Consider the following 17175-nt stretch of genomic DNA (forward strand, 5'->3'; position numbering starts at 1 on the left):
TAAAAAAGCAACCTAAAAATGTAAACTTGCAAAATTACAACTTTTTTTCCCCCAAAGGAAGTGACCTACCGTTTTTTTCCAAACAAATACACTTGTAAGATTACTTAAATAAATTTTTTTTTCAGAGAAACATTTTCTAAAGAAATTATTAAAATGTTTTTTTTTTTTTTAAAGTGCGTTTTTCCTTGAAAGAAATACACACAAGCTTGAAAGATGACAACAACAAAAACTAAAACAAATCACCTTTTGTTTACTTCTAAGATTACAACTTTACAGAAAAAAAAACGTTATTCTCCCAAAATATGAATTTGTTTTTGTAAAAATAAAACTTTTAAAACAAAGAACGTTGTTATCTTTATTCAGTAAAAACATTTCAATTGACGAAAAGTGTGCCGTGATTCGACAGACAATCGTGGTTGGCGTGGATCTGTGAAGTGTGCCAGGCTAGTGGTTGGCAATGTCAACAACTACTTGTCTAACCAGTTTTTATCCAAAACTGTTATTTCATCGTCTTCGTCCAGTTAAAAATTTATGTATGCGAGTCACGTCGGACACGTTAACGTTCACTATGTTCGAACATGTTACAAGAACGATTGTTGTTGTTGTTTACATTGTGAGGTTGTTGTCACACAAGTGTCATTTCCAAACGTTTGTGTTCCGAGGCAGGCATTAGCGTTTCAAACCGTGTAGACCCACACGCACCTGCGTGTGCATTAGCGCGCTCAAATAAATAACTCAAACGTACGTATGTAAATGAGGCCGACGCGACTTCCGAGAGCTGGCGCGAGGATGTCGCCGATGAATCTCCCTGCAATATTCACGCCGCCCGCAGTGCAAAAACGACAAAGATTCATCCTCAGCCGGCATGAAATATTGATGGGCAGGCATTCAAGTAAAGTTACTTTTTGTGTTCTGATTTAATGAATGATTTGAGCGGCGGCGGCGGATGTCGGGTGTGCTGAAGCCTGCGCTAATGCCCATCCGGGGGCTCTTGTGTGGTCATGTGTCACACAGCGGCAGGATCAAAGCGCGCCACCGGGAAGAAGTACTTCCACGGGCCCAGAGGTCCAGAGAACCCGGGAGGGGCTCCCACTGTTCTGATGCTTCAATCCCACGCGGAAGTGGAAAGAAATGGATCGCGAGGCAGTGCAGCGGCTCTCCCGTTCTCCCTCTGGCATCCTTTGAAACATTGATGAGTCCAACCGGAATCTGATCCCGCCCCGCAAAGCTTTCTTCATCAACACACCACGGGATCGGTAACAAGTTTTGTTCAAAACCTCACCGATGGTCACCAACGGCGACAAGTTTCAAGTTAGCAAGCCTTCAGACAAAATCTTTGAAGGGCCAATGAGAATGAGCCTAACATGGCCGCTTCGAAGCAAAATGGCTGACTTCCTGTGTCTTTTTCAAGCATGGGTTCTTAAGGGTTTTTAGTGGGTCTCCTCATTGTAGACGTGCCCACAAAATGTTATGTTGTTCAGTTTAACCGCTGAATTTCCAAAGTTAGTTATTATAAGAGCTTTGTGTTTTATGGCGAGTCAAACTTCACCACCATGCTTCGCCCACCACCAATGACCAAAGCCCAAAATGTTTACAATTTAGCACTGTCCATTGTATGTGGTTTGAATTTGGTAACATTTAGACAAAAACTGTCCAAAGTTTCTTATTGAAGGACCCCTGGAAATTAGCCTAAAATGTCCACCTCAAAGCAAAATGGCTGACTCCCTATGTCTTTTCAGGCATGGCGTCTTGGGACTTGTTTTGCGGGTCTACTTGTGACAGAGATGCAAATGCTTTTGTTAAGTTAAACAGGTTTTGGGGGCTAACGTTTCCCTGAAATTAATGAGCCGAATGCTAACTTGCCAAGAATGTGAGTTTTCACCATTGCGTGTGGGCAGAGCACGGCAGCCGTATTTGTCATTTTGGTTTAACGTGTCCATTTTGGGTCATGATGCCGTTTGTTAGCCCGTCTATGGCGATTTGCATTTTTTGTTAGCATTAAGCTAAACAGACTTTATCAAGGCAAAGCTATGCGGTTGTTTTAAATACACAATGGGGTAATTCAACCCGAACTGGGAGTGGCAATAAACAGTTGGAATCCTCTTTTTTGAAAAATTGTATCTCAAAGCAATAAATCAACTGCGTACATGGCAGATGGGCGACGCTAAATTGCAAACAATTTTAGCTTTCTTCATTGCGTGTGTGAAGCATTTTTGCTATTTTGGTTTGAAGCGGCCATTTCAAGGTCATTTGGGTCATTTCCAAGGTTCTTCAAAGACAAACTGGTCCTAGAGATAGGGTCTGATTGCTATCGAATTAGACCCCCGTATACTAGACTGATAACATTAAAGTGCGAAAAAGTTGCTGCGTCGGCATTGCGTGTGGCCAAAGCACTGCAGCAAAATGAGTCATTTTGGTTTGAACTTTGGTTCGTCCTTGAAGGGCTTTTAATTGAAATCAGCTCGCTGTTTGCGTGTTAAAAAAAAACGCTGCATTCTTTTAAACCAAGTTTGAGGAGGAAAAAGTCTCCAATTAAAGTCAAAGGGTTGCGGGCAGATGACCTGAAAAGGAAGGCTTGAGTAGGCAAGAAGTATCAGGAGACACGTGTGGCAGGTGAAACGGGAATCGTCGCACTCGAGTGAACACTTAAACGGATAAAGGCAGTTTGGGGGTGGGGGGGGCGAAACGGGACTAAAAGCCTCCCATCACTTGCAACAAGACATCGGGACCCTAAACACGGTGTGTCAGCATCTTTAAACAGCGGCTGACGGAATCGTCTTGACAGCCAGTTGGCATGTAACATCTTCGATCGGTCCCCCTCGGGGAGACGCCGGGCAGTTTGAGCCTCGGCAAGCGCGCCACAAATTTACAAGTAAAAATTTAGGGGTTTTCCGTCAAGTCATAATTTTATGAGCGTAAAGTCAAGATTTTTGGGGAAAAATCAGCTAGTATACCTTCCGTAATACATTTTGAGCACATAAATGATTTACAATCTGATGAAGTTAGGACATTGTATCAAATATAAATAAAAGCAATACAATTAATGGCAAATCCTTTTCAACCTATATTCAATTGAATGAACTACAAAGACAAAAGAATAAATGTTCAAACTGATTAAGAAGATTGTTTTCTTTTGCAAATATTCTCACATTATGAATTTGATGCCTCCAACACATTCTAAAAAAGATGACACAGTGGCAACAAAAGACGGGGGAAAGTTGAGGGATGCTCAAATAACACCCGTTTGGAACATTCCACAGGTGAAGAGGTTAATTGGAAAAAGGGGGGTCTCATGATTGGGTATAAAAGCAGCATACCCGAAAGGCTCTGTTGTTCACAAGAAACGATGGGACGAGGGGCACCTTTTGTGAAAAACTACGTGAGAATATAGTCTGAACATATAAACTTAAGAACAACATTTGTATGGACAATTGTAAGGAATTTAGGGATTTCATCATCTACGGTCCATAATATCATCAAAAGAGTCAGAAAATCTGGAGAAATCTCTACATGTAAGCGGCAAGGCCGAAAACCAACATTGACTGTCCGGCACTGCATTAAAATCCGGGGTCATTGTGTAAACGTGGGCGCAGGAACACTTCAGAAAACCTTTGTCAGTTAACACAGTTGGTCTACAAATGCAATTAAAACTCTACCAAGCAAAGCGAAAGCCATATATCAACAACAGCCAGAAACGCCGCCGGCCGGCTTCCCTGGGCCCGAGCTCATCTGAGATGGACTAGCGCAAAGTAGAAAAGTGTGCTGTGGTCTGACGAGTCCACATTTCAAATTGTTCTTGGAAATCACGGACGTCGTGTCCTCGTGGAAGGACCATCCGCATTGTTCTCAGCACAAAGTTGAAAAGCCAGCGTCTGTGATGGTATGGGGGTGTGTTCGTATGGGGGTGTGTTCGTGCCTATGGCATGGGTAACTTGCACATCTGTGAAGGCACCATTTATGCTGAAAGGTACACACAGGTTTTGGAGCACCATATGCTGCCTTCCAAGCAAAATCTTTTTCAGGGACGTCCCAGCTTATTTCGTCAAGACATTTTGCACGTTACAACAGCGTGGCCTCATAGTAAAAGAGTGTGAGTACTAGACTGGCCTCCCAGCAGTCCAGACTTGTTTCTCATTGAAAATGTGTGCAGGTGCATTATGAAGTGCAAAATATGACAATGGTGACCCCGGACTGCTGAGGAACAGAAGTTGTACATCAAGCAAGAATGGGAAACAATTCCCCCTACAACGATTCAACAATCAGTGTCCTCAGTTCCTGAACGCTGAGCAAGGAAAGGTGATGCAACACAGTGGTAAACATGCCCGTCCGTGTCCCAGCTCTTTTTGAACGTGTAGCAAGCATCAAATTCAAAATGAGTGAATATTTGCAAGAAAACAATAAAGTTGATCAGTTTGTACATAAAACATCTCGTCTTTATAGTGTATTCAATTGAATATAGGTTACAAAAGGATTTGCAAATCATTGTATTCTGTTTTTATTTCCATTTTACACAAAATTGCAACTTCATTGGATTTGGGGTTTGTATAATAACATTTGACCATTTTAAGCTTAGTGTAATTTACAAAATTTGTACAAACGAAGCACTTCATATGTTATTTAGATATGGTCGTCTACTTATCGTACGTTAAAGATATTTTCACGCCACATCTAATGATTTTTTTTACTCCCCCAAAAATAAAAAATAAAATAAATAAAAAAATAAAAAATTCAAGCAAACAGAAGTGGACAATTCTTTTTTTCTAACAGCGCAAGGCATACACTTGACTTTCTAGTGACCATCATTGTTTACTACTTTTAAAGATGTATTGTGGGATACATTGTAGGCACTACATAGGGAATAATCTATACTCACGACACAAAAACGGGAAACTCACTATATAGGACACACTACAGTGGATAGGGAGGGATTCCGAACACAGCCATATTGATCGGCGCTTGTCAGGGATCCCGCGGCAGCTACCTTGTCGAGCCGAAGCCAGCGTCTGTGCGTATTGATCGGCGACAAGTTGACACGGAGAGTCGCGGTCGAGATGGCGAGATCTCACGCCGTGTATCCCTGGCGCCTCGCTCGATGGCAGACAGATGCTGTCGCTGTCGCCTGGGAGCTTTCACCTCGCCGCGACATAACGGGGATGTTGAGAGATGCGGAAGAAGATTCTCCCGGAGAGTAAACACAGCCAGCCCCTCCCCGCAATTGTTTGCTACAGGGGCAAAGCTTTTACAAAAAGGGGCCATAGGTCAGTAGCATCCCTAGCGAGACCCCCCAACTCCATTAGCTCTCGGGGCCACTGGGGGTGTCTCTGCGAACCTCCCCGCCCCTTAAAAAAGATATTCCAGCAGCAAACGACTGATGTCAAATCATTCCCGTTACAGTCGGCTGGTCATATTTCTGTCACGTATTGTGACAACAAACAAAAAATGCAGGCAAGCGCACTAAAAGCCAGAAGGAAGGATGCAAAGAATGAATCTCCATCATTGACACCGATAAGGATGTTGACGCGATGCATTCAAAATACGTATAAAGCGACTTAAGATGTGATACGATTCAATCCAATCACGATGCTATAAAATGAACTGATATGATTCCCTCCAATTACTATGTGATAATTTTTTTCCAATTACGATGCGTTACGATTCCCTGCAATTTTGATATGATACGATTTCCTCCCATTACATTGCCATACAATTCACTACAATAACGATGTGATAAAATGTACATTGAGTCGAAATACAATGCAGTACAATTTCCTCCAATTGCAATGCGATACAATACCTTCCACTCCCCTGCGATATGATGCCCTTTAATTACGATTCCAAAGGACTGACTATTACGCTACAATGTGATTTCTTCTAATACATTGCTATACAATTTGCTACTATTACGATGTGATACAATTCACTTTAGTTACGATAAAGTCCAATTACAATGCGATATGATTGCCTCCGATGCCAAGGATTCACTCCAGTTATAATTAGACTTTACACCGATTTGATCGGGCTGATCGGTATCAGACGATATTTAGCATTTTATCCTGATCGGCTGATCAGCTTTAATGTCATAATTCGCAGATCTGCTCAATGCTCCGCAAAAGACATTAACGCCGCGTCGCTGCGTGCACAGTATATTTGAATCCAATTGCTAGTTTATTTTTTGAATACGATATGGCTCACAAGCGGGCAATAAAATGTTATGTAGCCTAGCAAGCTAGCGGTAGCACGAACGGTTGGACGTAAACATGCCGCCATTCTGTCGACTCATGCTCTAAAGTAATTTAATTAAAAATAAAGTAATTTAATAACAGTAAGTTAGCACCCATTATTTCTGTCATCTAATGTTTGTTTGACCTGACTGATTAGAATACACGATCTGATGAGAGCAGTGATTTCCAACCTTATGGAGCCAAGGAACATATTTTACAATTGAAAAATCTCACGGCACACCAACAAAACAAAAGTCACAAAAAGTGGATACATTAATTACTGTATGTACTTCCTGCCAGCAAATAGAGGACCATTCATTTGTTCTGTCTGTCACTATGAGTCACTGGCATAAATAGAGGAACAAAGATACATTATTTATTGTAAATATAATTTTTTTTATCAATTAAGTACGCAAGTATATACATTAAATGAAAAGGTCATTTAAATAGACACATTCCTCCATCTTGTGATTGGATCGGTGATCGGTTATCGTTTTTTTTTTTTTTTTTTTAATTCGCTGATCGGCCCCAAAAATCCTGATCGTGTAAAGCCTAGTTGCAATGTGATACGATTCCATCAAACTATGATGCAATCCAAATTACTCCAATTATGATGCAATATGATTCACTCCAAATATGATACACTCCGATTATGATGCGCTATCAGTCACACCAATTACGTATGGTACGAGACAATTCTCTACAATTAAGATGCAATAAGAAGCGCTACGATTCAAGGCAATCACAAATCACTCCAATTATGCAACGATATGAATTAATCCAATTACGATGCGATATGATTCACCCAAAATTACGAAGCATTACGATACACTCCAATGGCAATGCAATACGATTCACTACAATGGCGATGCAATAGGAATCAATCCAATTACAATACATACTAATTATAATGCGATGCATTCACAATATCCTCAAAATGAAATATGATTAACTCCAACTACAACATAAACCACCCCAATTATGATACGATGTGAACCACTCCAATTATGACGCACTGTTAGCTCGAGATTTGACAAAGACTTGAGAGAGCTTTGACGAGATTTTTAGAAAGCAGCAGTGTAGCTTAAGTGGACCCCCAGGAGAGAATCAACTTTTTTTTTTTTTTTTTGTCTTTTTGATCGACAGGCGAGCTGCTGGTGGTCTGCAGAGGCCTGCGAGGGAAGTGGACTGGATAAAGCGTTCACTTAAAACCTGGCTCGCGCTAAAAGGTCACCTAGGAAATGCGCGTGACGCTTTCTCCGACTCTTGGAGGATTTCTCCTGGGACAGTGCACTACATAAGCAAACCAAATCTTAAAAACAGAAGGTGTTTCAGAAGGAGGACTTAATATACAGGGTTCGGAAGAAATCGGTGGAAATCTTCAGGGCGGGACCTTTGTCACGCACACACAAGACGTTTGGGCAAGCTCTCACCTGGTGGAGTTGAATTCTTACTGGACTTCATTTATCTTTAGAGACCCCCTGAAATGACCCAAATTACCCCAAAAAAGCCACTTCAAACCAAAATGGCAAACTTTGCTGCCATGCTCAGCTCGCACATAATAAAAACTATAATAGTTTGCAGGTAAGCGTTACCCATCCGTTTATTATACTGTAAGTGCTTCAAATCTGGCAACAACCAGACAAGATCTTTAGGCCAATTCGTTCTTTGCTGGAAATGACCAAAATGGGCCTAAAATGGCCGCTTCAAAACAAAATTGTTAAAACCAATGGTGAAAACTCAATTCCTTTGCAATTTTGCATTGTCCATCTGTGTTCTTAAAATGTGGGTACAACCGAAAAATAGCCTTTGAAGGACAACTGGAAATGGGCCAAAACGACAACAAAATGTCAGTTTCAAATTAAAATGGCAAACGTTGCGATGTTCTGCCCACATGCAGGGAAAAAAAATGAAATCCTTCGCAATTTAGCCTCCCTCATATGTCTAGAAATGGGGACAAAATCTCTCAGAGGAGTCGGTTTTTGAAGGATCCCTGGGCCGCTTCGAACCAAAATGCTAGGCCTCCTGTGTCTTTTCTCTCCTGACTTCTTGAGACGTTTGTGCAGCTCTACTCATGACAAACATGTTTACCAATGTTCATGCAGCTAAGTCAAACTGGCTTCAGGGGATGAATTTTCAAAAGCTTCCAGGGGGAACTTCCGGGCCAAATTTCGCCTTTTCCCTATTTATTCATCCTTATCGGCCGCAGCGCATAATAGAATTGAGTCAATTCAAAATAAATGGCTATCTGATATCAGTGACCTGAGACAGGCCAGTGCCGCCACCATGCTGGCACTGTGCGCTACTTGTTAGCCAAAGTGGCCACACATTATGTAACCTTCGAGTAAAAACGTGCCCAAAAACCAAACACACTTTAAATGTTTGTTTGTTTTCGACTATTATATTCATTATTTTGATTAGGAGTTTACAAACATTTTGGGTCCAGGGTAGAATTTTCGTTTACAATACTGTACCCCAGTTTGAGAAGCACCGGTTTCGATGACAAAGGCGTATTTGTATGATTGTATACACATACAAAAGCAATCTACAGGCATAATAAGGACTAACTGACAAAATGATCCAGATCGCGGGTGTGTTTGAATGCCCCACGCTGACAGCGCTGTGACAACAAGAGCTCGTCAGCTCCTAATTAAGAAGCGCAAGCTGCGCTTGTATTTGCTTTTGTGCGGCTTTTTGTGCCACGCTTTCGTCGTACCGTACGGAGATGAGCGGCAGATGGTTCCCAAATCCCAGCGTTCAAACACGCATCCCCGCGGCCCATTCATGGAAAATCAGGACGGGAAAAGCAGGAAGTCTGTGATTGTCCTTCTATTGTACCACAAATACAAACACACGCATGAACATTCTATGAGGGGGATGAGCTTGAGTCTTAGTGCCTTTTGTGTTCAGTACAAAAGGCTGGAAAGTCATTTTTAATCCACAACAAGCGTCTTTGTCCGACAGCTTGTTCATTCCATTAGGCTGATATCAATCCATCTTGATCTTGTCCTATTCCGCCGTATGGCCAGAAATGTTTAGACAGTCCTTAATTGTTTCTGCAAACAAATATGAAGCAATAACCTGATGATTTAACTCTTAATCTATCCCGTTTTGGTCTATAACAACATATAGAAAATGGCATTGAGAATCAGAATCAAAATCTCTTTCTTGTCCCTTAAAGGGAAATTGGTTTCGCAGCAGGAGACACACTTTAACGAACATGACTATAATGTTGTCTATCCTGTTTCACAATATGGGGGGGAAAAAAAGCATTGAGATGTGCTCCTTTCAGACACAAACATTACCAAAACCTGTAACAAACAAGGAATCAGCTGACTGCTAAAATGTTATCCATCCTATCCTGTCGTATTCCGTAATATGGACAAAAACATTAAGACGCAGTCCTTAATCGCTCCCAATGACACTTGAGCATTTTGTGTAGGTGGACGAGCCACGTGTCCCAATACTTTTGTCCCTGCAAAGTGGGTAACAACTCCACTTTTTTTTTTTTACTACTTTCTCGAAGTAGAATGTGGCCCAATGAGGTTCCTGTTCTCCAGTAGCATGTCGCCCCCCAGAGTGCACTCATGAAGTAACAGTACAAATTTCCTTTTCTAAGTGCCTGTTTGCTTCAAAACTGGAACCTTGCCACATTGTGTCACTTCTTGAGTGGTTCCTCGGATCCTTCCAGACACTTCAGAGAGTGTTGTTCGAGCACGGCGAGTAATCCTCTTACAGCACAAAGGCAGATAAGAGGTTTACGTCGGGGTTCCTCTCGGACCGAATGGAGGCATCGGGAGAGGTTTGTCTGGACGAGCCGCGGTTTTGAAACTTGTGACGGCCGCGGCAGCTGTCCCAGAACCAAAACACGGTGCTAAAAGGATTGCCTGAGAGGACATAGGTGACCGTGATGATGAATGAGGCGCAGGTGAACGACCTCATCCAGCGATGGGTAAGTCCCCAACCTTCTCCAAATGTCTTGTCTAAAAATGCATACAGCCGTTTTAATGTAATCGAAAGCTGGGTGGAGCGGGTTGAAAATTGCGGTGGGTCAGAGGACAGAGGAGTCAACGACAGTTTACACTTTGGAAGAAATTGGGAGTCAGGAGCTGAACGAGAGCGTGTGCACATTTTCGTCAACAAGGAGCACCGATGGACTTCCAAGACTTGGTTAGGATCTGACCTTGTGGAGTTGCCTTTGTACGGTTTCGTGTTTTATGGCAAGACAGCAACCGTTTGAAGGAGATAGCAGAAAGCCCAAGAACTTCAGAAAAAAACGTTTTTTTTTCAGAGCATAAAGTTGTGTTTTTAAGAAAAACGTTTTTTTTTTTTTCCCCCCCAAAGTTATTTTTGACAATTTCTGAAAAAGAAAATAAATGAGTTTTTTAAGGATACATTTTATTCAACACAAATAGATTTAATGATTTAAAAAAATAATCTGCCTTGTATAAATTGTATTTTATCGCAAGTTTTTAAAATCTATTTTGGGAAACAAATGTATTTTTTAGAATTCTTATGAAAGAAAAATCATATTACCACCTTTAACTTCTCGAAAATAACAACATTCGTTTGATAGCATAATTGCCTAAGACATTTCTAACTATCACAATGTTAAAAAAAAAATCTATTTGCTTGCTAAAAATAGATTTTCTTGCCGTCTGTGTAGATTCTCAGTCATCCAGGTCATGATAATCCGCAAAGGTTGAATCGAGGAAACTTGTTTATTGATTTTTCCCCCCCCCAATAATGTTAAAAAAATAATGTAGTTATTAATGCTATTAAGCTAACGACTTTATTGTAATAAGCATACTTCACGCAGGAACTTAGCTGCCACGTACAATGGTGAAAACTCAAATGTTTGACAATTAACGTTGACCACCATCTGTTTATCATAACGTACACGCATGGTTCAAAATGGGACAAAATCTCTACGACAAATTCATTCTTGAAGCCTGCTTTAGAAAAATGACCTATTGTGTCTTTTACGAACGGCTTCTTGAGAGACTTCTTGTGGGTCTACTCATGATAGACATGCCTATGAAGTTTGATGTTGCGAAGTGAAACTGAAACAAACAAAAAAAATCACAGTCAGGTTTTGGGTATGGGAAAGCCCCTCAAAGTGCCGCATTTCTCAACAACTGTAAGAGGGCCTTGAGAGCGCATGCTGTAAGGTGCTGACCCAATCTCTGGTCCTCTTCTAGAGAGACACTCCCGAGGATGAGCTGACACCAGAGGACCGGCAGCACTTCAGCGACTTGGGATGTGCGTGCCTCACCCGGGGAGACGGCGAGCGCTTCCTGACCTTCCTTCAAGATGACAAAAATCAGGTAACCAACGACAACTCTCAACCTGTGCCCAAGTCCGTGTACAGTGGGACCGCCGCAATCTTTTCCCGGTGGAACTTTTGATTTGCTCAAAATGTCCCATTGAGATCATTTTAAATGAAGCAAAGGAGTATGAAGACGTTAGCTATGTGTTGTTTTTTTTTCTCTAGAGGATGGTGAAGTCCATGGGCTGCGTCCTCTTGGCCCCTCTGGTGAAGGAAGCCTTGAAGAACCAGAAGACTTGCGACCACGTCCAGGCGGCCATCGTGCACGTGACTACGGTGGGTTGGGACTTGAGCGTGACGAGACGAGAGGGACGAGTGTCTTCTGGTTCGTTCTGTCATGTAGACCTGCAGACCGGATGAAGTCCTGCAGAACTTGCTGGACGTGATGGAAGACGCCGATGCGGATGCTATTTCCCAGACCCTCGTGGTAGTGGTCGGCCATCTTCAGACAGGTAGTTTTGATGCAGCTCTGTGGCTCCCCCTGCTGCGATAAGCAGTGAAGTGCGCTGCGGTGGAACAGGGCCGCTGAGGCTGGAGGAAGGTCGGGCGTCCTCGCTGGGCTCGGCGTTGAGGGTCCTGCACGAGCAGCTCGCTCGGCTGCCGGTGCCGTACAGCGAGCGGCTGGAGGAGGACGACCGGTTGGGCCTGGGCCGCTGCTGCGACGCCTTGAGCGCCTTCACCGAGACCTTCGCGGAGGAGGTGAGGAACGACGAAGCGGGGGAGCGCCGCCAGATCAAGACGGAGCTGCTCAACTTGTACGTTTGAGGAAAAGGATTGTCGATATTACTGCAAAAATTGACTTTTTTCCCCCCCCCCGTAAGATTACGAGAGTAACATAGTTTTTAGGTTTGGAGGAAATTAAAATCAAGATATTGTGAGACTAAATAAAATTGAATGATGTATGAAATACAACTTAACTACTTAAACAAAAAAACAAAAAATCCCCTATTAGATTGTTTCTCAAAAATATATTTTTTTCCTCTCACAAATATTAGATTATACTTCTCATAAATATTAATTTTGCTCAAAATAGTTTGATAATCGTTCAGAAAAATATTAGTTTTGAAAAAAAAAACACATTCACATAAAACAACTGATTTTCTCAAAAACACATTTTTCTTTTTCTGAAAAAAACCTTTTTCCCCCTTAAAAATTACTTGTTAGTATTCTAAGTACTCTTTTGACTTTTGATTGCTGCATTTTTGTTGTTAAAATATTATGTTCCAAACAAGCACTGCATTGTGGTTTTACAGACACGGTTGCCTCAAGTTTTTGCACAGTATCTGTATGATTTCAAAATGTTCCATGTTGACATTTCCCACCATGCAGCTGCATGAGGAGCCTCAGAGAACCTTTGCTGGAGGCTCTACTGACTCCAGGGAGAAGAACGTCGCCCATGTGGCGCTTTGCGTCACACATCATGGTGAGACAACGTGTGGAAAAAGTGTAGAAGTTTTCATTCCCTCCATTAACATGCAATTTCATGCCGCAGGCAACTTTAGCTGCCATCCGAGAGTCCGCGGCAGAGCTTCTGTTCTTCAGCACGGCGAAGAAGGACATCCGGATGGACAAAAGACATCTTGCCGAGTCTAAAGGCTGCCTGGCGTATCTCGTGATTGTCAAGCTGCTGGATGCGGAGCGCTTCCCCGTCGTGTTCAGGTGAGACGTCCCATCCGGACGAAATTCCCACATTTCTTTGGAGTCAGCCAGTCCTCCCTCAAACACCGCCAGTTAGTTCGAAATTCTGCCGCTCGCCTCTTAACTGGAACACGTAAGAGGGAGCATATAACTCCTATTCTGGCCTCCCTCCCACTGGCTGCCTGTGCACTTGAGAGTTCATTTTAAGATGACTTGGTTTCAAATCTTGAAATGGTCTCGCCCCCTTGAAGAGGGGATAAGGCTTTCCTGTCGTTGGTCCCAAACGATGGAATGACCTCCCGATGCACACGGGACAGGCCCCTTTCGCTGTTCATTTTTAAAGCCTGCCTTAAAACCGATTTTTATTCCTTGGCGTTCAACACAGCATGTGACTTAAGCCCTAATGTTAGTGTCTTACTTGCTTTGATTGTTTGAAATTTTGTTACTGTTCTTAAATTACATTATGCTCCATTCTCTTATGTTTGATTTTATGTGCGTATGTACAGCACTTTGTTTCAGCTGCGGTTGTTTTTTAAAGTGCTCTATTCAGTGAAATTTCGCACACCGGGTAAGATGCGTCTGCTGTTGTTCCCAGCCCAGAATTTGTCCTTCAGAGCAACGTGGAATACGTCCATCAGCTGCTCAGCAGGTACGCCATCAACTCCAAACACACGATTCTTGATCATTTTTCGTGATTAAAAATACATTGTCTGTCTTTGTCAGCAAAAAGGAGTCACACGTACTCAAAGGACTGGTAAGGATTACAAATTATTAATAAAAAAAAAAAAGTATTGTTTAATATGAGCGTATGGTCCACTAGGCGCTGTTTGAAGCAAGCCTGGGGAGAGTGGCGGACAACAGGCTGCCAGCGACTCTGCTGGAGGTGAAGAGCTTCCACGACGTCAAGCAGGTGAGATGTTGAGTCGAGAAACACATCTCAACTCAGATAAGGCCTAGAAAAGTTTATTCCGCACACCTAAAAAAAACTAAATTAATTAGAGCATGTACAATTTGGACCAATATGTAATATCGACATATTTAGTCACACTGTCAAATGTTACAGAGTCTGCTGCAAGTTCTGACTGACTGTCCCATGCAACATCTGGTGAGCATCAGTGACGCAACGACACATCACCATCTACGAAATCATGAAATAGTCATGAGCAAATCAATATAACGTGTGTACAGAGAGAAAGTGGACTGAAGATCCTACAGCTCCTCATCAACAAACTCGACGCTGAAGCAAAGCACAAGCTCTTCAGGCAAGTTGTCACAGCTCACATTGTCCAGTATTTTTTGGGACCCGATATCTTGGTTTCCATAGCAGCAAGCCATCTATTCTATTACTTTTGTTGATTTTGCTATGGTTAAAAACCACAACAACAGATGCCTGCTAAAAACCAGCAAGCATCCAGGAGTGGAAGGTTACATTGTGAAGAACATCAGAAATCAAGTTGAATTTTCCATGAAGGTGAGATTCATATCTGATGTCATATCAAATAAAAATAGCTGTATTAAAAATGACTATTATTATGCTGTAGCCGGGCAACGCCACAAGGTGGTTCCTGGGGGCGGAGTTTGTGTCGCTGCTGGGCCTGGTGTTGAGTTTGCCTCAGGGTGCAGAGACAGACGTGCTTCACAACATGGACAAGTAAGTCTGTTTACGTTGCGGTCAAATTCTAATGCTAATTAGCTAGCGGAGTTAGCGCATGGAGTTGACGTATTTGTGTCTTTAATGGGAAGTCAACAAACTTGCTTACTAAAATGCGTCAATGTCCATTTGTCTTGTTATACGTGGTTTAGGTTTGGTAGAAATCGGACAAAAATGTAACTTCATCTTTGAAGGACACCTGGACATGGGCAAAATGACCCCAAAATGGCCGCTCTGAAGCAAAATGTCAAACTTTGCTGCCATCCTCTGCCCACATGCAATGACAAGAATTCTCGATTTCTGCGTTATATACTGTCCGTTTTGTGTTCGTTCAAATTTGCTAGCAGTTAACAAAATCTCTAGCACGAGTCTGCCTTTGAAGGACCCCCTGCAAATTGACAAAATGACCTGAAAATAGCTGCTTCAAACTTCGCCACCATTCTCAGCTCACAAGCAATGACGAAAACTAAGATCTGCAAAATGTAGCCATTTGTCTACTATATGTGGTTCAAATTTGGTTGGGCAAAATCTCAAGGACAAGTTGACTTTTAAATGACCCCAGGAAATCGCCAAAATGGCCGCGTCAACCGTGCGAGGCACGGATTGTTGAGACTTTTTTGTGGATCTGCTCATTCATGTAGCTAAGTGAAACTGGCTTCAGGGGCTGAATTTTCAAGACTATTCACGAGGACAGGAAACTTGGCGATGTCTGCCAAAATGTTGAAGCAAGCGATGATGACAACTAAGACTTCTCATGAATTAGCTAGGTCCTTCTGTCTCATATACACAGTTGAAATTCGATAGCAACCGGACATAACCCCGAGGACGAGTTTGCTTTTGAATGATCGCTGAAAATGTCGGCTTCGATGGCAAGAAAGATTTTGACTTGTGTGTGTCCATCTAGGATCATGGAGAGCCTGAACCTCCTGCGCTACCTCCTCCTCCGAGACCAACCACTGAGGAACAACGTGGGTCACCCGTACTGCACGTCGTCCTTCCTCGGTCTTCCGCCTGTCCGTACACGGTGTATGATTTTATATCTGCAGGCGGACGTGTGGGAAGGCGTGAGCGGGATGAAGGACGAGTACACCGAAACGCTGCGCGTGTGCATCCGCATGTCGACAGCTTATTACACGGCCGAGCTCAACCAGCTGAGAGACGAACGCAGACTCAAAGCCAGAGGTAGAAATACAAGACGGGTACCAAAAACACTTACTGCTTGATGACTGTAATGTAAAAACTTTATACTCATAACTTTACATTTTTTTCCTTGTAAAATCAGGCAAACGTTTTCTTTTGATACTCCAAATTCATTGCTGTAATATAACGTCTGCTTTTGTGTAAAATTACTTTTTCCATGGACCACCATGACTAAATTCCTGTAATATTGTCTTTTTTTCAAAGTAACATTACAATATTGTCTTCACATTAATTTTGGGGTTTCATGTAATACAAAGACTTTATTCTTGTGACAATGCCTTTTTTTCTTGTTCGTGTTTTCTTGCAACACTATGACTAAGTTCTTTTATCAATTCGCAATTAATGCAAAAGTACAACTTTTTGTTAAGACTACTACGTTTTCCTCTTAAAATTAGGTGCTTTTTTTGTAATACTATGACATAAATCTTATAACACGACTTATTTTTCCTCAGAAAAAGAAAAACATTTTTTAATACTACTACGGCACTGCGATTGGTAACTTGGTAGTTGTATTTTTTTTTTAACGAAATACAACTTTTTTTAATTTGTAAAATTACTACTTTTTGTTCTCATATCAAGACAAGATTAGTCATGTAAACATTACAACTTTTTCTTCCTGTAAAATACTTTGTCATAGCATTATTATTATTAGGAGAAAAATGACTACTATTTTCTTTTTTTTTTTTTGAACCAAAACTGTTTGCTGTTAAAGCAGGAGTCTCGTAACATGATAACCTGTTTGTCAAAATCCCCATTTTTGTAAGACTACAGAACGTTTTTCTCCTATTTATTCATGTGTTCCAACTTGTTTGCTGTTCTGCCCTCTAGCGGCCAGAGCGTCTACCTGCTCCAGCACGTCCCACCCAAGTCGGACGGTCAAAGGTGAGAAGGTCTCAAAAATGTCCCCAGAGGTGCAGCACCAGGTAAAACACACACACGCGCGCATATTTCAAATCACATGACACTGTTGAACTTTGAACTGTACCTCAGGTTCTGCAGAGCGCTCTAGTGACCTTCGACCTGATGGAGAGCCTCATTGTGCGCACGGAGGAGATCGCGGAGGAAAAGAACACCGACCGGCTCAACGCTGACAATTTATGTGTGTGAACAATAAAGTTTGAAATGTTTGACACTCA

At 42.1% G+C, this 17175-nt stretch overlaps 1 protein-coding gene across 1 annotated transcript; it reads left to right on the plus strand.

Annotated features, from left to right (window-relative positions):
- The first annotated feature begins 9887 nt into the window (after positions 1-9887).
- On the plus strand, positions 9888-17175 carry LOC133480413 (glomulin-like). The gene is made up of 18 exons (XM_061778370.1): positions 9888-10173; positions 11423-11548; positions 11716-11826; positions 11894-12002; positions 12071-12305; positions 12880-12973; positions 13043-13209; positions 13784-13837; positions 13912-13942; positions 14009-14098; positions 14252-14293; positions 14377-14450; positions 14575-14659; positions 14730-14839; positions 15744-15807; positions 15886-16021; positions 16868-16962; positions 17030-17175. The coding sequence occupies exons 1-18, from the start codon at positions 10132-10134 to the stop codon at positions 17144-17146; spliced, it is 1782 nt and encodes a 593-aa protein (XP_061634354.1). The 5' UTR covers positions 9888-10131; the 3' UTR covers positions 17147-17175.

The sequence above is a fragment of the Phyllopteryx taeniolatus genome, chromosome 7 (genome assembly GCF_024500385.1).
Source record: "Phyllopteryx taeniolatus isolate TA_2022b chromosome 7, UOR_Ptae_1.2, whole genome shotgun sequence".
NCBI classification, from domain to species: domain Eukaryota; kingdom Metazoa; phylum Chordata; class Actinopteri; order Syngnathiformes; family Syngnathidae; genus Phyllopteryx; species Phyllopteryx taeniolatus.